Source organism: Mirounga leonina, unplaced genomic scaffold, assembly GCF_011800145.1.
Source record: "Mirounga leonina isolate KUSES-001 unplaced genomic scaffold, KU_Mleo_1.0 Mir_168, whole genome shotgun sequence".
In the NCBI taxonomy this organism is placed as follows: Eukaryota; Metazoa; Chordata; class Mammalia; order Carnivora; family Phocidae; genus Mirounga; species Mirounga leonina.
Genome location: NW_023270426.1, coordinates 24,251,836 through 24,274,945, shown reverse-complemented (window position 1 = coordinate 24,274,945; position 23,110 = coordinate 24,251,836). Strand labels below are relative to the sequence as shown.

Sequence of the window (23,110 nt, the reverse complement as noted above, 5' to 3'; positions counted from 1 at the left end):
ATAAAATCTTAAAAAAACAAAAAAACAAAAAAACGAAAGGACCACATCATTTAAAATACATCTGACTGGGGCTCTGGGTGGCTCAGTTGGTTAAGCAACCAACTGGTGATTTCAGCTCAGGTCATGATCTCATGGATTGTGAAATCAAGCCCTGACATCGGGCTCTGTGTTCAGCGGGGAGTCTGCTTGACAATCTCTCCCTCTGCTCCTCCCCCAACTCATGCTCTCTCCTCTATCCATCTCTCTCTCTCTCTGAAATAAATAAATCTTAAAATAATCTGACAATTTCTTTAGACAGAACATTCTATCCAACCATGTATGGAGTTTAAATTGTCAAAATTGAAAAATTCAATAGTTTTTCACACCTCCTGGAAGGCAGATAATCATTATTTTTAAGGTTTATTGTTTATCAATATAGGTATGAAAAACAAGCAATTCTAAGGTATCTTGCTACTTATCCCAACTTACTAAGAACAAAAGGAAAACAGGGAAAGAAAAATGCTTAATGTACCAGAAAACAGCCCTGAATGAGAATCATGAGGTGCCCAGAAAAAAAGAAAAATGAGTTTAAAACCCTTAATTAGGGATTAAGGAGTAATACTTACATGTGTGAAGCACAAGCCTAAACCAGAGAGTAAAAATGTACTACCACCAGTAAACAAAACTTGATCTGGGGAAGAAAAGGAAAGCAGAGAAGACCCAGAGAAGAGAGATGTCTTTTCTACACATTTCTCTCTGCTCTAAGCAAAATAATTTAAGGTTCCAAAACAAAACAAAAACAAAACAAAGCAAAACAAACAAAGAACCCAAAATTAGAGGGTGATCATGGCACTGCCAGTTCAGGAATCTTATACAGTATATCCCTGTATCACAAGTAGGGGACACACTAGAAATCCAGACTCTAAGGGAGGGACATTCAGTGTTATTACTAATGTGATCTTTATACCTTTCTTAAAAAAATTACTAGTTCTGCGTTAAAGAGTCTTATTTTGTTGTGTTTAATTTTAAGTTACTATCAGTTCCAAAAAGACACAGTAAGTAGACTAAAAGTCAATCTGCTACAAACTATACCTATATTTTTCTATAACTGGACAAAGTTAAAGAAATAACAAAATGATATCAAGTAAGCTCATTCTTAATATAACATCTATGTCTTTCCAAGAATAATATAAAAACGCTCAATTTATTTTAGCTCTTATTTGTCCTAGTCATTATTTGGTGAAACGTAATACTGTTTTTCTTCAGTCAATATGAAATGTGCTAAAAGGCTGCTGTGATTTTTCTGAACACCATTCTTTAATATCATATTTATTAAAGTACTCAGAAACTGGGGACACCCAGCTGGCTCAGTCAGAAGAGCATGTGACTCTTGATCTCCATATTTTGAGTTGGAGCCCCACACTGGGTGTAAAAAGTACTTAAATAAATAAACATTTAAAAAAATTAAAAATTAAAAAAAGTACTCAGAAACCAAATGAAATTTTCTATACTTTTTTAAAGATTTTATTTATTTATTTGTCAGAGAGAGAGCACAGCAGGGGGAGTGGCAGGCAGAAGGAGAAGCAGGCTCCCCGCTGAGCAGGGAGCCCGATGCAGGACTCAATCCCAGGACCCCAAGATCAGGACCTGAGCAAAGGCAGATGCTTAACTGACTGAGCCACCCAGGCCTCTTGAAATTTTCTATACTTTTAAAACCTTTCTATGGGGCACCTGGGTGGCTCAGTTGGTTGAACGTCCAACTCTTGGTTTTGGCTCAGGTCATAATTTTACAAGTCGTGGGACTGAGCCTCACATCGGGCTCAGATTCTTTCTCCCTCTCCTTCTGCCTGTCCCCATTCATGCACTCTCTCTCACTCTCTCAAACAAATAAATAAAATCTTAAAAAAAAAACCCAAAACTTTTTATTTTGAATTTTCTGCATTTTAATGGTTTTAACATGGGTAAGGTATGTATATGGCACTCTAACAAGCTTTTAGGTACTACTTTAGTTTTTATTTTTTGGGCACTATTTTCAAAAATAACCTACACATTCTTTTTTTTTTTTTTTTAAAGATTTTATTTATTTGAGAGAGAGAGAGAATGAGAGAGAGAGCATGAGAGGGGGGAGGGTCAGAGGGAGAAGCAGACTCCCCGCCGAGCAGGGAGCCAAATGTGGGACTCGATCCCGGGTCTCCAGGATCATGACCTGAGCCGAAGGCAGTCGCCCAACCAACTGAGCCACCCAGGCGCCCCCAAAATAACCTACACATTCTTCTAGATTAAATTCTTACATGTAGGGTACCTGGGTGGCCCAGTCAGTTAAGCAGCTGCCTTTGGCTCAGGTCATGATCATGTGGTCCTGGGATCCAGCCCTGAGCAGGGCTCCCTGCTCAGCGGGTGTCTGCTTCTCCCTCTCTCTCTGCCCCTCCCCCTGCTTGTGCTCTCTCTCAAACAAATAAATAAATCTTTAAAAATTTTTAAATAAATTCTTATGTGTATTTAATATGCACATATATTTATGCTAGATAAGTAACTAAAAGGAGTGTCATACAAAGTGAACATATCTCAAAAGCAATATACAGAAAAAAAGAAAAGCAATATACAAAGATTAGAAAAAGTTAACTTCCTTCTTAAAACAATTTTAGCTGATAAAAGGCTTTCATTATAGTGGAGTGGAAACTTGGTACAGGAAATAATATGCAGGTTGTACAATATAAAACAGTAATGAGTATATATTATTTAGAAAGCATGCTTATCACAGATTTTTCTCTTATGCTACCATAGAATGAGAAGTTGATTGGTATATTTCAGTCTAATTTTGTGTTCAATTTTTATTTAACTGTCTTCTAAGAAAAAAATAGCAATTTATTATTAAGTTACCCCTAGATGAAAGTGAATAAGTAAATAATCACATGCAGAATACCCTAAATCAGTTAAGATCAAAGATTCATAATTTGATGAACCAAATTTATCTCCCACATTTATAATGTAATTGGTAATAGGTAAGTTTTCCTTATTAACTAGCTGATTATCTTAGACCTTAAAAACAGTGTTGAGCCCTAGAATCATCCACTGAAAACGTTCAACTGGGTGGGGGGATGGGTTAGCCCAGTGATGGGTATTAAGGAGGGCACGTACTACATGGAGCACTGGGTGTTATACGAAAACAATGAAGCGTGGATCACTACATCAAAAACTAATGATGTACTGTATGGTGACTAACATAACATAATAAAACAAAATTAAAAAAAAATGTTCAACTAAAAATTTTTAAAATATAAAATGTGAACATTTTCTTTAGGAAATAAAAAATATAATACATCTTAAGAGTTCAAATTTCATATAATGTCACATAATTTTGGGGTGATCTTATACAGCTTTGTGTAGAGATCTTGACTTTTATTTATTTTTTTTTTTAAAGATTTTATTTATTTATTTGAGAGAGAGAGTGAGAGAGAGAAAGAGCACAAGAGGGGGGAGCAGGAGAGGGAGAAGCAGACTCCCCGCTGAGCAGGTAGCCCGATGCGGGACTCGATCCCGGGACTCCAGGATCATGACCTGAGCCGAAGGCAGTTGCTTAACCAACTGAGCCACCCAGGCGCCCGAGATCTTGACTTTTTAAAGAGATGAAAATAAGAAAACAAAAAATAAATTACCTGCTGCTTCCAGCAATGCTTCTAATCGTGCCTGTGTCTCTGGATCCACAGTACGTAAGTCTGCTCCTTCTGCAGTACTTGATAAGAATATCTCTGATGTTGTTTTAAGTACTGGGTTATCCAGATCTTCTTGATCCAAAATAAATGATTCGACCTGTTTATGAATTAAAAATGCAATATCCATGAAACTGATCTCAATATTGTTAGAATAACTGCAATTTAAGATAATATGATTTCTGGCTTGAAATTTAAGTATAAGCAGATAAATTACTGTAGAAACATGGGGCTGTGGGAAGGGACTTTGAGGGAGACTCCTACCTGCTTATCTTCAGACATGACTACAGTATAACTCAGACACACCAGATTCAAGTTTCCTGAAGAACATTGTACATTTTGTGCCTAGCACAGAGCTTGAAAAGCAGCTTTTGTTTTTGTTGTTGTTTTTAATGAAATAAGTACATGACTATAGTCCCTGGGAAGATGTAAACAGGACTAGATAGTAAAAAGACTAGATAGCATGGATAGGTCATTAAGGCTCACTTTTTCCTCTCTTTTAATCAATTTATTAAATTCTGATTCTTAAAAGAAAATAAGATTTAATACACTATCAAATATCTGGAGCCCTATAGACAAGAAAGCTCCATGAAGTTAGGAACCATACCTGTTTGTTCACTGCTCTGTCCCCTGGGCCTAAGAATATCTCATGTACATTAGGTACTGAATCCGTATTTGTTGAAATGAATGAATTAGGTATAAGCAAAAGCAACTTATGAAAATAAACATGTAACCCTCTAAATTCAAATCTAATTTTAATTCTAAATGAATTTTCTTAAATAAAATATGTACTATCTTTCTGGGAAGTAATTTGGAAATGTGTATCAAAATGCTTTAAAAGGCTCATGCCCTTTGATTGTGTAATTTCATTTTAAGGAATCTATCCTTTAAAAAGCATCTGAAAGCAAGACAAAAATAATCAAGGATGGTCACTGCACATTAACTCAAATTCCAAAAATCAGAGGAAAAAAACTACAATTGGTAATTTGGTAAACACATTCTGTCCATTCACAGGATGGACTACCATGCAGTCATTAAAAACAATGTTTCTGAAGCAAATTTGGTGACATGAGAAAATATTCATAAAGTGAAGTGAAAATCACAAGATTCAAAACAGTATGATCTTTATTTTGCTAAAAGTATATATATATGTATATAAACATGAACATGACTATCATGTATATAATCATGAGTATATATTTATGTACCTAGCTAGGTCTACAATATGTAAATACATATAACCAGGGAGGTTAACTTATTTGTAGACAGAGAAAAAAAGAAACATAAAGGTTAAGTACTTCTCCAAGCTCACACAGTTAATAAATGACACAGACAGGTTTCAAATCCCGCCACATAGCTATATAGTCTATGCTCTTAACTACTAGGCAATGCTACTTCAGGGAGCCAGAGTATTCAGACTACATTATTTGGCATATTTGGTAGTTTGTCATCAGTTTCATAATGGCCACCAAATAAAAATCCTAAGAAAGACTGTAAAGTTACAATGATTTGGATACATTTTATCACCTAGTGATAAAATTTTAGAAAATACCCCTTTAACTTCACATCTAATAACACTGAACCACATTACTATGCTGCAATACAGCTTTTTTTTTTTTAAGATTTTATTTATTTATTTGAAAGAGAGAGAGAGAGAGAGCACAAGCAGGGGAAGAGGGAGAAGCAGGCTCCCCACCGAGCAGGGAGCTCAATGTGGGGCTCGATCCCAGGACTCTGGGATCATGACCTGAGCCTAAGACAGATGTTTAACCGACTGAGACACCCTGCAATACAGCTTTTTTAATATGTAATTACAGACAAAGATGCCATTCTAGATCCATGCCAGTAGATAAATGTATCCTATCAGTTGTTAAATGAAAAGATAACTGCTTGTACAATAAAAATTTCACAGGCCCAAGAAATTATTAGGTATTTGCAAATATATATACTTGCCAATTGTGAGGATAGATAAAACCATCATGCCAAATTCTGAACTTTTTATTACAGATAGTATTTAGAACCTTGGGTGGCTCAGTCAGTTAAGCATCTACCTTCGGCTCAGGTCATGATCCCAGGGTCCTGGGATTGAGTCCCACATCGGGCTCCCTGCTCAGCGGGGAGCCTGCTTCTCCCTCTCCCTCTGCCTGCAGCTCTCCCTGCTTGTTCTCTCTCTCTGACAAATAAATAAAAAAATCTTTAAAAAAAGTTAACACTTCTATTTTATAAAAAGCAATGGTCTAACGGGTATTACACATATTTTGGAGACAAATACAGATTTGTACTGTGTAACGTTTTAAAAATCCAAGTTAAGGATTCTATATTCTCTCTTACTCATTTTCCCAATATTTACTGAAGTCCTGTTTTTTTTTTTTAAGATTTTATTTATTTATTTGAGAGAGAGAACACGACAGAAAGAGTGTACGCACAAGCAGTGGGGAGAGGCAGGGGGAGAGGGAGAAGCAGACTTCCCGCTGAGCAGGGAGCCTGATTCGGGGCTCGATGCCAGGACTCTGGGATCATGACCTGAGCTGATGGCAGACGCTTAACGGACTGAGCCACCCAGGCGCCCTGACAGTACAAAAATGTGGTAGAAGATACTAGTCAAAGGCAACATGACTATCACAAAAGGCCTCAAAGAGAAATAAATGGTACAACTACATGCATTAAAGAGAGAGAACTTGCTTCCAGCCCCAGTAATCCAAGACTTTGCACAAGAAGCAGCATATGGGTTAGGCTTTGAAGGATGCATAGAATTTCACTAGACAGTTAGACATGGGGATAGAAATCAAAGGGAATGAAATAAAAAAGGGGCTTGAAGATGCATTTGGAAAGTGATGAGTGGTCCACTCTCAAAAAATATAAGGTCCTTCATATACTGCTGGTGGGAATATAAATGACACAGCCACTGTGGGACAGTTTTGCAGTTCTCCAAAAATTAAACACAGAATAAACATATGACCCAGAAATTTCACTTCTATGTACATAAAAGGATTTAAAACATGTCCATACAAAAATTTGTATACAGAAGTTCATAACTCTATTATGCATAATGGACAAAAAGTAGGAAAAAAAAAAAAACCCCACAAATGTCCATCAACTGGTAAATGGATAAACAAAATGTGGTATATCCAAATAGTGGAACATTATTATACCATTAAAAGGAATAAGTACTGACACATGCCATAGCATAAACGAACCATGCAAATATTATGCTTAGTGCAAGAAGCCAGAAACAAGAAGTCAATTATTGCATGATTCCACTTATATGAAATGTCTAGCATAGAAATTCATAGAGATAAAAAGTAACTTAGTGGTTAAGTGGAGAAACACAGAGGGAGGGATGGGAGTAGCTATTCATGGGTCTAAAGTTTCTGGAATGATGAAAATGTCTGGAATCAGATAGTAGTGAATGCTGTACAATCTTCTAAATATACTAAAAACCAATGAATTGTACACTTTAAAATGCTAAATTTTATGGTATGTAAATTTTATCTCAAATTTTTAAAAAACAGTGAAGAGCCTAGAGTACAACTACGGCTTTAGGCTAGAAAGAACAACTAGGGATAGATTTAAATAAGACCATGCAAAAGGTGACAGACTGCTCATGGCCTACCTGGTCACCTCCACTAGAAAGAGAGAGAGAACCAGCAGCAATGTTATCCTGGATGTCAGTAATATTAGTATCACATACACAAGACAGCACATTCCCAAGTGCTTGGGAAGAAACAAGTTAGGAAAAAAACACAAAATAGAGATGTGTCCCTAGCCTTCAAAAGGCTTATAACTTCTCTAAAAATTAAAATTCATGGCACTCCTGGGTGGCTCAGTCATTAAGTGTCTTCCTTTGGCTCAGGTCATGATCCCAGGGTCCTGGAATCAAGCCCCACCTCGGGCTCCCTGCTCAGCGGGAAGCCTGCTTCTCCCTCTCCCACTCCCCCTGCTTGTGTTCCCTCTCTTGCTGTCTCTCTCTCTCTGTCAAATAAATAAATAAAAAATCTTTAAAAAAAATTAAAATTCATAAGACAATTTATTCAGTTTAATTCTCCTACCTCTTAAAATGCATATAAATTCAAGTTTCAGTTAGGCAACATGACATAATGGAAAGAATACTGTGCTACAGATCAGAATCAGGTTGAAGTATCAGTTTCATGAGGCACTATGTGTGACGACGTTAGGCATGTCACTTTCTGCCTTTCCAATGTTCCATTTCTTCCTCAATAAATAAAATACCTGCCCCATCTATCTTACAGTGCTATTCAAATGATGAAATAAGGTAAAATAATTGGAAAATAATAAAACACTATATAAATGTAATTTTTAGGATATTAATTCTGTGTAATTACAACTCTTTTGTCCTGTCCCTCACCACAGTGTCTATCTTCTATGCCCTTTCAAACTGGAAGAATGATATTCACTGAGAATCTCACATGTTACATTTTCATCAGAATTTACTTGAATTCCTTTTTTTTCATTTTATTTATTTTTTCCAGTTTCATTAAGATATAATTGACATACATCATTGTATGAGCTTAAGGGGTACAACATAATGATTTCATATATGTATGTACTGTGAAATGATCTCCACAGAAAGTTTAATTAACATCCATCACTTCACAGTTATAATTTTTTTTCTTGTGATGATCACTTCAATTTTCAAGTGTTGTTTTAGGCATTTTATATTTAAGTTCTGACCCAAAAGATCAAATTTTAGGGGCACCTGGCTGGCTCAGTTAGAGGAATGTGCACCTCTTGATCTCAGGGTCATGAGTTTAAGCTCCACATGGGATGCAGAGATTACTTAAATAAATAAAACTTAAAAATAAATAAATGAATAATAAAAGGATCAAATTTTAAACATCTGTAACACTTGTGGGAAAAAACTTAAGTTTCCCAGAATGAGTTGTAATTATCCATAACTATACACACAGATGATTTGAATACAATTAGATATGCCAAAAAGCACTCAACTCTAATATATCCTTTGTCCTACTCTCTCTAAATTTTAAAAGCCTGACTCAATGTGGAATCAATAAAAGGACAAAATATCCAGTTATGCCTCTTACTTTGGGACTATCTGGGGGGTTGCTTTTGGCAGTTCATAAATATCTTACCTGGTAAACCTGTTGAAATACATACTTTTGTAATTCAGATTATAATAGCATTACCTCAACCAGCCAACATGGAAACCATTTATAGCGACATGGAAATACTAAATTAGACCAATGCTGTATATTTAACATAAAAGGCTTGGTGATACAGTCCCCAAAAACACATCTAGAAAATGGGTAAGTCCAAAATAATGTTATACCTAATTAAATTTGTCTTTATCATATAAATGAATAGAGAAGCCCCCGAGTGTCTTACATAAAGCTAAAGGATCACAGAAATGTCCCTACTGCCCAATGATAATTACATAACTCTCGATCCAGCAGCTACACTGAGCAGCAAACATAAAACATCCACCTATATGGGTACTGTTTTTGCCAATGACAAGAAAGTTTATTTCAAGTCTTTGAGATTGCAGATTTTTTTTTCTATCTCCTGATTAGGTACAAAAACAAAAGGTGGAAGCAAAAAGATGAGAGGGAATCTGGCCCCAAGAAACTATTTTTCTTTTATAGGTAATCTTTTCTAAATGCTACAGGCAAAACACTTTATGTCTTCCTTCTGAAAAGTCTTTTCTCACCTTCCTTCTTTAAAAAAACATGAGTATAGTAGCTTCAACTAGAATTTAAACAAAGGGGGGGGCAGGGTGGAAAAGGGGAATAAGCATTTTATCCTATTTTTATCCCATTTGACAATTCAGAAATGAACAACTGGATGGCAACAGTTACTAGGAAGATTAACCACAGACTCAACTACTATCACCTTAAAAAAACAAAGTCACCTGGCCAAAATCTAGTTAGAAAAATCACTTATTAACCAACCTATGCTTTGGCCAAAACTCAATTCCACTAAAAAACAACAACAACAAAAACCGCACACCATTTCTATCAAGTGTAAGTAAGCAGTGTTATAATTAAAACATTAACAATACTAATATGTTTTAAGTCTTAAAAAAGTAAAACAATAAAACCTCACCTATACATTTGTCAATAACCAACTGCTACCTTCTATAAGGTATATTTCTGGAAATAGCAATTGCTAGTTAGAGAAAATAAGTTAGTAAAAAAGGAACATTTGATTATAAAACATATACATTATATATACTTGTTTATATATTCTCCAGTCACTTGGTCATATCATGCAACAAGCAAATAAAGACTACCAACCTCTCAAATATAAGTTGAAAGTACATTGTTTTATATAGAACACCTTTTAACCTAACAATGAATTATGAAACTTTTATTTTAAACATGTTAAATAAGTTTGTATTTTGAGTTGGGGACTACAATATTAGTAGACACAAATTGTGTGTCTGCTAACCTTTAAGACTAATCATCACTCCATGAATTCCAACTGGAGCTATGAGAAGGGTAAATGTTTTACAGTACCTCTTCTCACAAACTTTCAAAAATAAAGCTCCCTTAAGAGATTCAGATTTGAGGAGCGCCTGGCTGGCTCTGTCGGGAGTGTGCAGCTCTTGATCTCGGGGTTGTGAGTTCAAGCCCCACGTTGGGTGTAGAGATTACTAAAAAATAAATAAATTTATAAAAAATTCTCTTTAAAAAGAAAAGAGATTCAGATTTGATCATTTAAAATGAAAAGCTAAATAAAACATTGTAAACATCTGAAACATTTTTTAAAATGTATTTGCTATATCTCTTCTCTTTTGTACAGTTTATATTTGGATAGACCAGTAAGTATGTCTTACTTTTCCCACTCAAAGTAAGTCCTCTACTTTAAGTCAGAATCAGCATTTAAACCATTTTAGAATGCAGGTGGTTTACTATTGATCTTTACTTGGAAGAGCAAAAAGTATGGATCAGTGTTCCAAGAGATAATTACTGACATACAGAGCAATTCTTTTTTGCAAAAAACACAGTATTCAAAAGTTTTGACAGTAGTATCACAACAAAAGTGCCCCAAGATGCATTCAAAGCGAGAAAGTAATACAGTTGCAATTTAGGACCAAATCTGATAAATTTAGGAATGGGTTTTGCTGATACTGTAAAACCCAATAAAATCAGCAAAAACATCTTGGAATACTGGAATGAAAAGGTTATATTCCTTAACATAAAAACTTTTCAAGCTTCTTTCTAAAAGGAAAATTGTATTCCCAATTTCAGACCCACAATCCTCAAAAAACAGTAATGGTACCTTGGGCTTTCTGAAGTTGATTAGTTTCACACAGTACAAGAGAGAACAAGTGTGCTTTTCCTAATTCTAAGTTAAAGCTAGAGAAAATTAACTTCACTTTGCTCAACTACAAAAACTTAATTTATAATGTACAGTTTTAATACAGAATCTATTTTTATTTTTCTAATTAAAGATGGGAGAAAGGAAGGTCTTCTTAAAAGTAATTGCTACTTAGGGTGTCTGGCTGGCTGAGTTGGTAGAGCATGCGACTCTTAATCTCAGGGTCATGAGTTCAGGCCCCACCTTGGGCAAAGAATTTGCTTAACAAAATAATAATAAAAAAATTAAAACTACTGTTTAAAAAAAAATAGCTACCATGAATTAAGTTCATTAAAAAAAAATAGGCTACCATTAATAAAATGCCTCATATCTGCCAGCATTTTCTATATATTATTCCAATCAATCATCTTTTTAAAAAAAAGATTTATTTATTTATTTTAGAGAGAGAGCAGGGGAGGGGTAGAGGGAAAGGGAGAGAGAGAGAATCTTAAGTGCAGAGCCCGATTAGGAGCTCAATCTCACAACCCTGAGACCATGACCTGAGCAGAAACCAAGAGTTGGAAGCTTAACTGAGCCACCCACATGCCCCCCATTCAATCATCTTAACTACTGGATGAAGTAGATTAACTGACTTTCATTTTAAGTAACTGAAACTCAGAAAAGTTAAGTGACTTGCCCAATATCCCATAATCATACAGGATCTCAAGCCATATATTTTGGACACCAAAGTTCATATTCTTTGTATTAAGTGAATCTTCTCAATAATGGAGTATAACTAAAACAAATACTAGCAAAGTAAGCAGAAAAACTACAAGTACGGTAATGCTTCAGTTTAACAGTAGCAATGTCAGGAAAAACCTTTTTTTTTTTTTTTTAAGATTTTATTTATTTATTTGACAGAGAGAGAGTACAAGCAGGGGGAGCAGCAGGGACAGGGAGAAGCAGGCTCCCCGCTAAGCAGAGAGCCTGACGTGGGGCTCAATCCCAGGACCCTGGGATCATGACCTGAGGGAAAGGCAGATGCTTAACCAACTAAGCCACCTAGCATCCCAGGAAAAAACTTCTTTAAATAAAATTAAATGTAATCAAGATTATCAAACCCACTAACAACTCTCTGACAGAGTTCTTAAAAAGACAGACAAATCATGTTTTTATTTAGTAATTTCTGGCACCCACATTTACATTATTTCTAATGTAAACTTACAACAAATATACAACAAAATTTGCGCCACAATAGGTTTTTTAAAAAGAAGACTGCTCACATACTCATTAGAAAAGTCACAAGGAATGAAGTATCTGGCAATTAAAGCCAAGAAAATCTTTTTTTTTTTTAAAGATTTTATTTATTTATTTGAGAGCGAGAATGAGAGAGAGAGAGAGAGCATGAGAGGGGGGAGGTCAGAGGGAGAAGCAGACTCCCTGCCGAGCAGGGAGCCCGATGCGGGACTCGATCCCGGGACTCCAGGATCATGACCTGAGCTGAAGGCAGTCGCTTAACCAACTGAGTCACCCAGGCGCCCCCAAAGCCAAGAAAATCTTAATGTTGAAAGGATAAACTTTATATTTTCTCTATCATAATAAATGGGTAAAGGAGTCCTGGCTTCTACTCATTATCCCAAATAGAAAATAAGCATTCGACACTCCAAAGTAATACTTGATTTTAATAAGTTAAAAAGAGCCTCAAAAACCCATAAACCTCCAATTAATACCAATAAGGAGAGGAAAGCATAATGACTAAGAGCAAAGACTCTTATAATACTAGCTCATCTCTCATAGTGTGATCTTAGCTAACTTGTTTTACCTCTTTAATCTCATTTACCTCAGCTATAAAATAAGGACAGCAGTAACCATATCACAGGGTTTTGATGAGTAAGCTAGATACTATATCTAAAACTGCACAACAGTACTTAACACATGGTAATTGCTCAACAAATATTAGTTGCTATTATTCTTATTAATATCACCACTACTACTATCATTAAGGCCAGTTTACCCTGCCTTCCTGTACTCTTACTCCCCACTCCACAAAAATAATATAGAATCATCCATCATACTCATTTTAGGCTAACAAGTAACATGAGCATATTAAGCACTACAGATATATTCACTCAACGTTTATTAGGCACCTACTATATGCCTAACATTCTATTATATACTGGAAGAACAAAAATAAATAAGACATGACTCTTGCTAATTAAGATAGACAATAAATGCAGTAAAATATTACAGATGTTATAATAGTTATATACAGACAACATGAGAACACAGAAGAAGTAACAGTCAATTCCAATTCAAGTAGTAATAAAGGACATGAGTTAAAGGACACTCTGGAACAAGAAGGTATCCAACAGGATGGGTAAGAGGGGACATCAGTGACAGAAGCAGCAGTGTATAGTGGTAGTTACAAACATGAGCTTCAGAGTCCAAGATACCTGAATTAAAATACCAACTCAGGGCACTTGGGTGGCTCAGTCAGTTAGGCATCCAACTCTTGATTTTGGCTCAGGTCATGATCTTGGTGTCACGAGATCTGGCCCCACCCCAGGCTCCACGCTTAGTAGGGAGTCTGCTTGGGATTCTCTCCCTCTCCCTCTGCCCCTTCCCTCCCCAATAAATAAATAAATCTTTAAAAAATAAAATAAAGGGGGGCGCCTGGGTGGCTCAGTTGGTTAAGCGACTGCCTTCGGCTCAGGTCATGATCCTGGAGTCCCGGGATCGAGTCCCGCATCGGGCTCCCTGCTCAGCAGGGGGTCTGCTTCTCCCTCTGACCCTCTCCCCTCTCGTGCTCTCTGTCTCTCATTCTCTCTCTCAAATAAATAAATAAAATCATAAAATAAAATAAAATAAAGGAAAATCCCAACTCCATCATTACTAGATATACGACTTTGTGTACGTCACACAATGTCTCTAAGCTTCAGTTTCCTCATCTGTAATTTGGGACCAACTGTTTTTGCAATTTAAAAAAAAAATTATTTATTTGAGAGAGAAAGTGAGAGAGAGAGAGAGAGCACGAGCTGGGTGAGTGGTAGAGGGAGAGGCAAACTCCCTGCTGAGCACAGAGCTGGATGTGGGGCTCCATCCCAGGACTCCAGAATCATGACCTGAGTCAAAGGCAGACACTTAACCAACTGAGCCACCCAGGTGCCCTGTTTTTGCAATTTTGATTTTTGATTAAAATGAAAATCTTCATATGGTACTGGTAAAGTTTATTTGAGAATATACAGTAAGTACTTAACCCAGTGGACAATAAGCACTCAACATACAGTAGCTATTATTATGATTCTAGAAGCCAAAGCAGCAGAAGCAAATTAAACCAGGGCCTTTAACAGCCTGATATGTTCAGAGAACTACAGCAATTAGGCATGACTAGAAACAAAAAGCAAATAAAGTAGGGTAAAAAAAAGGACAGAGTTTAAAAAATAGAAACCAGATCCTAAATAGCCTTGTACGCCACATCAAGGAATCTGCTTTATCCTTTATCTAAGATATGAGAAGGCTTTTTGTCAAAAGAGTGATATGACTGGACTGACATTAGAGAATCTACTCTGATAGCAAGGTAGAGTAAGAATTAGAGGGGTATAATCTTGAAGGTACACAGAGCCAGGGATTACTGAAATAAGTGCCAGTAAAAGATGATGGTTTTATTTATGGCAGAAGCATTAAGGAAACAGGGAAAGGGACAAATAAACAAGATGTTAAGAAAGAACCTACAGGACTTAATGCCTGCTTAGATGCGTATGGTGAGAAGAAATAGCAGATATGAGATGTGAGGTTTCTGACTACAGTAAGTAACTTTAGGACAATGTAATTTACAAAGGTGGAAGTAAAAAAAAATTGGTGTGGAGGGGGAAATGATGAGTTCAGAATTAAAACTGGTGACCCTGAGGTGTTTATACAATAAACATATAGTAGGCAGTTGGAAGGCATCTTGGCAGACCGCTAAAAGTAGGAGATGGAAGCCACATGGATATTTAAGAGAATGCTCCTGAGAGAACAAACTGCAAATGCCAAAGGCTCTGAAGCAGGACATGCTTGGAAAGTTTACAGAACATAATGTGGTTTTGCTTAAATATGAACACAAGACAAGCTTATGCTGATGGACTTTGTATCCTTTCATTTTTAATCACTGCCCCTTTAAACTTGCCACTTAAAACCCATCAAACTCCTGAAGTAAGACATCCAAACATCAACCTTTATAATGATCATCCAACTTACACAGGACAATGATCCATACATTTGTGTTTAGGATCTTGGATTGTCACAAGACCACGAAAATATTAAAAGAGGTAATGCAATTAAAGTACACAATGACTTGAACACACTCAAATAAAATTCGTTAATATGTGAGGAGTTTGGAAGGACAAATATAATTTGAATAAATAATTTATCTTGTTTTAGGAAGCTCCCTGAAATGTTCATGCTTGTGAAAAGACTGATATCTTTAAGGGCAGGGACCACAATTTTTCATCTTTGTCATTCCAAAACCTAGCACAAAGTTTATCAAATAGTAGGCTCTATATAAATTATTGTCAAATAAACAAATCCACTCTACAATACCTATCAGAATCAAACAAACTGCCAAGGACTCTAATTTCTGAAAGACATAACTTTATTCTGTATGACGTGAATTCATGAAGAAGAGGTATTACCCAAAACTAAACTCTGATTTTGTTTTCTAGAGAATGAATGAATGATTGTAACAGATTAGCAACAAGGAGATAATAATATACAATAGAAAAGTACCTTTGATACTGTATTATCATATTATTCTAAATTTTGTTGGGGGAGGAATAATAGATCAAATCCATGCACCTGATTTAAGTATAGCTTTAATTAATGCTCTCTTCAAACTAAAAGAAAACAAACTTTTGTTTATCAAATCCTAAGTAAAACAGGTACTAAAGTATAGTACAGACTCTCACTGTTCATAGAGTGAAAATAACTAATAATTTAATATAATTGCAACCATTTGAGCAGTGACATCTAAGATTTGTTTTTGCAATTCAATCACATAGGTGATAACACTAGCTTGAGTGTCAAGCAAATTGTATGTTACTTAAACATTGGATTCACACCTCTTAAGTAGTTGTTAGAAGATACCAAATGCAAAAACTCTAATTACTATGGTTTATATTTTATTCCACTTATTCATTTGTCTATTACCCTGAAAAAAAAGAAATTCCATCCACAATCTTCATGCAGACTGTAGGCCACATCAGATGCATTCATCCTACAACTATGGAAACTAACCATCTCCTCCCACCTCAGTTTTATCTCCTCTCAACATATACCCATAGTTTGTCAGGGAGAGGATACATGAAAAAAAAAACAAATACTAATATTGTGACAACTTGCTCTTCTCATAGCGTGATAAACACAGGTTTAAATCACATGAGTTATCCCCCTAGTCCAACAAGAGTGTATAATAAGAGGGGCAGAAATTTCGAGAGTTAGAATATTACTAATTTGTGTGACCACAAATTCTGCAGCATATTAAATACTCCCTATTAAACTCTTCTGAAGACCCGATCAAGAGAAGGAGAACATATCCAATAACCTAGAAAAGCTAAAACAATCTTGAAAAAGAACAAAGTTGAAGGACTTACACTTCCCAATTTCAAAACTTACTGCAAAAAGCTACAGTAATCAAGATGGTATGGAATGAGCATAAGACATCTAGATAAACTGAATTTAACAGAAATAAAACCTCCAGAAATAAACCCTCACATTTACAGTCAATCGACTTTTGACAAGGGTGCCAAGACAGTTCAATGGAGAAAAAAAATAGTCTTTTCAACAAATGGTGTTGGGACAATTGGTTATTCACATTCAAAAGAATGAGGTGGGATCTCTACCTCACACCTTACATAAAAATTACCTCAAAATGCATCTAAGACATAAATGTAAGAGTTAAAACGACAAAACTCTTAGAAGAAAGCAGGCATAAATCTTCATGACCTCAGATTACACAACAGTTTCTTAGACATGACACCAAAGGCACAAGCAACAAAAGAAATAGGTTAAATATAAAAATTAAGCTTCCCCCAAATTTTAAAATGTTAAGGACATAATCGAGTGAAAAGACAATCAATAGAATGAGAGAAAATATTTGCAAATCATGTACCTGATATGGGACTAGTACCCAGAATACATAAAAAACACAATTCAACAAGAAAACCACCCAATCAAGAAATGGGAAAAAGATCTGAATAGGCATTTCTCCAAAGATATATAAAAATAAGCACATGAAAAGATGCTCAACTTCATTAGTTATTGAGGAAATGCAAATCAAAATCATAATGAGATACCATTCCATACCCACTAGGATGGCTATATTGAAAAAAAAAAAAGTTACCAAGGTTGTAGAGAAGTTGGAACCCCCATACCTTGCTGATGGGAATGTAAAATGGTGCAGTTGCATTGAAAACAGTTTGGCAGTTCTTCAGAAAGTCAAACATGGAGTTAGTTATCATAGGGCCTAGCAATTACACTCCTTAGGTAGACACCCAAGAGAACTGACAAGAAATGTTCATGCAAAACTTGTACACAAATGTTCACAGCATCTTTATTTATAGTGGCCAAAATGTAGAAATAACCCATGAACAAAATGTGGTAAATCCACAAAATAGAATATTTTTCCAATGGAGTACTGATACAAGATACAACATGTAGAAACCTTGGCAACAATATGCTAAGTGAAAGAAGTGAGGTACGAAAGACCTCATGTCATATGATTCCATTTATATGAAATGCCCAAACTAGGCAAATCCAGAGACACAGGCATATTAGTGATTATCAGGGAATGCAGGATGGGGGCAGGAGGATGGATAGAAAATCACTGCTATGGGTAAGGTTTTGTTTGGGGGGGGCGGGGGATGATGAAAATGTTTTCAAAAGATAGTGGTGGTAGTTGTAAAACTTTGTAAATATATTAAAAACCACTGAATTGTATATAAAGAATGAACCTATGATATGTGGATTATATTTCAATTTTTAAAACTTTGGGAATTTGAGGGATGCCTGGGTAGCTCAGTTGGTTAAGTGACTGCCTTCGGCTCAGGTCATGATCCCAGAACCCTGGGATCGAGTCCCAGATTGGGCTCCCTGCTTAGAGGGGAGCCTGCTTCTCCCTCTGCCTGTTCTGCCTGTTCTGCCTGCCGCTCCCTCTGCTTGGGCTCTCTCTCTCTCTCTCTGACAAATAAATAAAATCTTTAAAAAATAAATAAATAAAAAATAAAACTTTGGGAATTTGAATTTGAAAAATACTTTGGAAATCTGTTCCATTTCCTATTTTGATAAATGCACTATGGTTATGTAAGAGAATGTTTAGGGAACTTACACTGAAGAATTTAAGGGTAAAGAGGCATGATGTATGCAACCTATTTTCAAATTATTCAGAAAATAAATTATTCATTTATTTGTTTATGGAGAGAGAGAGAATACAACAGTATGAACACAATTGTTGAGTCTGGATAAAGGATATGGGGGGGAGTTCCTTGTACTATTCTTGCAACTTTCCAGTAAGTTTGAAATTACATCAAAATAAAAAGTAACAAAGAAAGATAATGTATCCAATACAATTGGACTATTGCCCCTTTTGGGATTGCTCTTTGATAATGATAATTTGTTTCACCTATGTTACTGAATTTAGGGACTGTACAATTTTTAAAACGCAAAAATAAAAATGTAGAGATATAGCAGAATAAGTAAACAGAGAAAAAAATCAATTAGAAGCTGGTAAGAGCTGAAAGTCCTTCCAAAGTGTACCACTCAAGGTATCAACTGACAGGGACGCCTGGGTGCTCAGTCGGTTAAGCGTCCGTATCAACTGACAAGGTCAAACCTTTACTTTCTGAGATTTCATAAAATGCTTACATGAAAAAATTTTCAATTATACATCATGAAAGAAAATACTAAGGTTCATTTATCTAGCTTTAATACCATACTGAGATAACGTTTTTAAAACTGAACTCACCACTAGTGATATAAAGGATAAAACATATTCTTCCTAGCATTTAATCAATATATGAAGCATTGTGATCAATCACAAGTTAGTCAATATGAGAATGAATCAGGAAAAAATGAGGATTATATTTCAGAAACATCTCATCTTACACTATCCTATGTTAACTGGGTTCAATGCCTTTAGAGAAGACACTACTGAATGCTCATACAGCCTCTCCTATTATATATGATTTTTATTATTTTGTCAAACTCAAACCTTTTGATTTGTTAATATCTAATATGATAAAACAATTACATTAAGATTTCTTTAAAGATTTTATTTATTTTGAGAGGGGGTGAGGGACAGAGGCAGAGGGAAAGAGAGAAACCCAAGCAGACTCCACGCCAAACAAAGAACCCAAAGCAGGGCTCGATCCCACAACCCTGAGATCATGCCTCAAATTGAAATCAAGAATTGGATACTTAACCAACTGAGTCACCCAGGTGCCCCAAAACAATTACATTAAGATTTGCATTAAAACAGGCGCACCCGGGTGGCTCAGACGCTTAAACGTCTGCCTTCGGCTCAGGTCATGATCCCAAGGTCCTGGGATCGAACCTGACATCGGGCTCCCTGCTCAGCGGCGAGTCTGCTTCTCCCTCTCCCTCTGATGCTCCCCCTGCTTGTGTGCTCTCTTGCTCTCTCTCTCTCAGGCTGTCAAATAAATAAATAAAATCTTAAAAAAAAAAGAGAGATTTGCATTAAAACTTGTTCTCACGCAAAGTGATCTACAGATTCAATGCAATCCCTACCAAAAACCCAGGGCAATTTTGGCAGAAATACAAAGATTCATCCTAAAATTCATGTGGAATTTCAAGGGACCCTAAATAACCAGAACAATCTTGAAAAAGAACAAATCTGAAGGACCAACACTGCCTGATTTCAAACTTACTAGAAAAGTTACAGTAATCAAAACAGAGTGATACCAGCATAAAACAGACATACAGACCAATGGAACAGGACAGACAAGCCAGAAATAAACCCTCCAGTGGGGGGCCGGGGTGGCTCAGTCATTAAGCGTCTGCCTTCGGCTCAGGTCATGATCCCAGGGTCCTGGAATCAAGCCCCACATTGGGCTCCCTGCTCCACAGGAAGCCTGCCTCTCCCTCTCCCACTCCCCCTGCTTGTGTTCCCTCTCACAGTGTGTCTCTTTCTGTCAAATAAATAAATAAAATCTTTACATAAATAAACCCTCCCAATATGTGGCCCAGTGATTTTCAACAAGGATGTCAAGACCAATCAATTGGAAGATGATAGTCTTTTCAATAAATCATGCTGGAAAAAATGATATCCACATGCAAAAGAATGAAGCTGGACACTGACCTTACATTGTATACAAAAATTAACTCAAAATGGATCCAAGACCTAAATTAAGAGCTAAAACTATAAAATTCATAGAAGAAAACATTGGAGAAAAGCTTCATGACACTGGATTTGGCAACAACTTCATGCATATGACACCAAAAGTACAAACAAAAGAAAAAATAGGTAAATTGGACTTCATCAAAATTAAAAACTTTGAGGAATGAAAGGACACTATCAACAGAATAAAAAGGCAACCTATGGAATGGGAAAAAAAAATAGGTGCAAATTATATATGTGATAAGGGATTAATACCCAAAGAACATCTACAATTAAACAACGAAAAAGCAACCCAGCTAAAAATGGGGATAGGATTTGAACAGACATTTCTCCAAAGAAGATACACAAATTGTCAAAGGCACATAAAAAGATGCTCAATATCACTAATCATTAGGGAAATACGAATTAAAACCACAATGAGATACCACTTCACACACATTAGGATGGCTATTATCAAAAACAAAAAGAAGGGGCGCCTGGGTGGCTCAGTTGGTTAAGCGACTGCCTTCGGCTCAGGTCATGATCCTGGAGTCCCGGGATCGAGTCCCACATCGGGCTCCCGGCTCAGCGGGGAGCCTGCTTCTCCCTCTGACCCTCCTCCCTCTCATGCTCTCTGTCTCTCATTCTCTCTGTCTCAAATAAATAAATAAAAATCTTAAAAAAAAAAAAAAAAAACAAGTATTGGCTAAAATGTGTGGCAATTGGAACCCTTGTGCAATTCTGGTGGGAATGTAAAATACTATAGGTGCTATGGAAAACAGTATGGTAATTCCTCAAAAAATTAAAAATAGTATTACTATATGATCCCACAATCTCACTACCAGGTACATACCCAGAAGAACTGAAAGCAGGGACTTGAACAGGTATTTGTACACCCATGTTCATAGAAACATATACATAATAGCCAAAAGGTAAAAGCAACCCAAGTGCCCATCAACAGATAAATGGATAAACAAAATGTGGTATATACATATAATGGTATAGTATTCAGCCTTCAAAGGAATGAAATTCTGACACATGCTATAACATGGATGAACCTTGAAGACATAATGCTAAGCGAAACAAGCCAGTCACAAAAAGAGAAACACCATATGATTCCACTTATTTGATGTACCCAGAGTAGTTAAATTTACAGAAAAAGAAAGTAGAATTGTGGTTGTTAGGGGGTGGGGAAGGGTAGATAGGGATGGATACAGAATCTGGGAAGATGAACATATTCTGGAGATGGCTGCTGGTGATGGTTGCACAACATTGTGAATGTACTTAATGCCACTGAACGGTACCCTTTAAAATGGTTAAAATGGTAAATTTTATGTTATGTATATTCTAAGACAACTAAAAAAATGGTTAAAATGGTCAATTTTGTCTCTGTATACTTTACCACACACACAAAAACAAACAAAACATTCTCAATCTAACTGTCCTCATTACAAACTGTTAAATAAATCAAACTTACCTTGGCAACTTAATAAACTGCTCTCCTGTACAATTCTTTGGCTCTTTTTTTTTTTTAAGATTTTATTTGTCAGAGAAAGAGAGAGCACAAGCAGGGGGAGCAGCAGGCAGAGGGAGAAGCAGGCTCCCCACTGGGCAGGGAGTCCGAGGCAGGGCTCGATCCCAGGACCCTGGGATCATGACCTGAGCCAAAGGCAGCCGCTTAACCAACTGAGCCACCCAGGCATCCCCAATTCTTTGGTTCTTAAGGCTAATCCCTGGGGGTATACTTGCCTTTCTCTTTTCAAAATTGCACACTAATGCAGGTAAATCAAACAGCCAGGATACACTGGGATATCTACTTACAAAAACAAAAACAAACACCCTTTCTACTACTGAAAACATCCATTAAGGGAAAAACTTCATGAGAACAGAAGTGTATGTAAAGGAGGAAGATCAAATGTGCTCTTTGACAAACAGCTGCTAAATTTCAGTCCAGGAAGTAAAATAGAGCTTTATATACAACTTCACTTTCTTCCTGGTTTAGGTAAAATTGGCCAGGAAAAGGTAAGCCAATCATCACAAGGCAAATGATCTTCATTCATAGGAACTACACACCATAATTAACTACCAATAGAACAGCACATAGATTTTAATTTCTACAAATTAGAGTGTAACAATATACAAAATCAACGTTTTCCATATTGGCAAAGGTGCAAAGTTGGGTATATGCCTTTCTATATCAGTAAGGTTAGTATTTATTTAATTCTTTTAAGATGAATGATGACAAGAACTGAACTTTTCAAATAAGTTCAATTACAAAATTATCTTAGAATAGTGCTCCTCCTGTACTCAATGGTATACTTTTAACTGCCTTCTTAATATACTGATCTACACAGCAGTCACCAATTTCATTAAATAATAGAAAACTTCCCCAACAAGGTCAACTATGGATTATGTGCTAGTTTGAGACAGGCATGTCTTAAGCAACTAATTAAATTCATTGGTACAATGCACCAGAAAAGAAACAGTCAGCAGGACAAGTAAGATAACTTTTAGAATGGAAGTCAGATGACCTATTTTCTACTACAAATTAGCTGTGTTATCCTGGGCAAGTCAATTAGCTCAACTGTTTCCAGACTTGTAAGGCTTTGCCCAGGGTCCTGACATGAAGTTTCTAATTTGATATTTTGTCAAATGTGGATATTTTTAAAAATTCATTTCATAACAGTAAGAAGTGCATTATCTCAATACAGAAAAAATTATGGAAAAAATAGCTTTGTAAGAAGTTCACTACACTGTCCTTACTTTTCTCATTTCA

The 23,110-nt window shown here is 36.1% G+C and overlaps 1 protein-coding gene across 4 annotated transcripts in view; it reads right to left on the bottom strand.

Moving 5' to 3' along the window:
* The window catches only part of ANKHD1 (ankyrin repeat and KH domain containing 1), a 123,587-nt gene that overhangs the window by 93,733 nt on the left and 6,744 nt on the right, over nucleotides 1-23,110 (bottom strand). For all 4 annotated transcript variants that reach the window (XM_035014289.1, XM_035014290.1, XM_035014291.1 and 1 more), the window contains exon 2: nucleotides 3,636-3,789. In XM_035014289.1, the coding sequence (XP_034870180.1) occupies nucleotides 3,636-3,789 (154 nt within the window). The remainder of the gene's footprint in view (nucleotides 1-3,635; nucleotides 3,790-23,110) is intronic.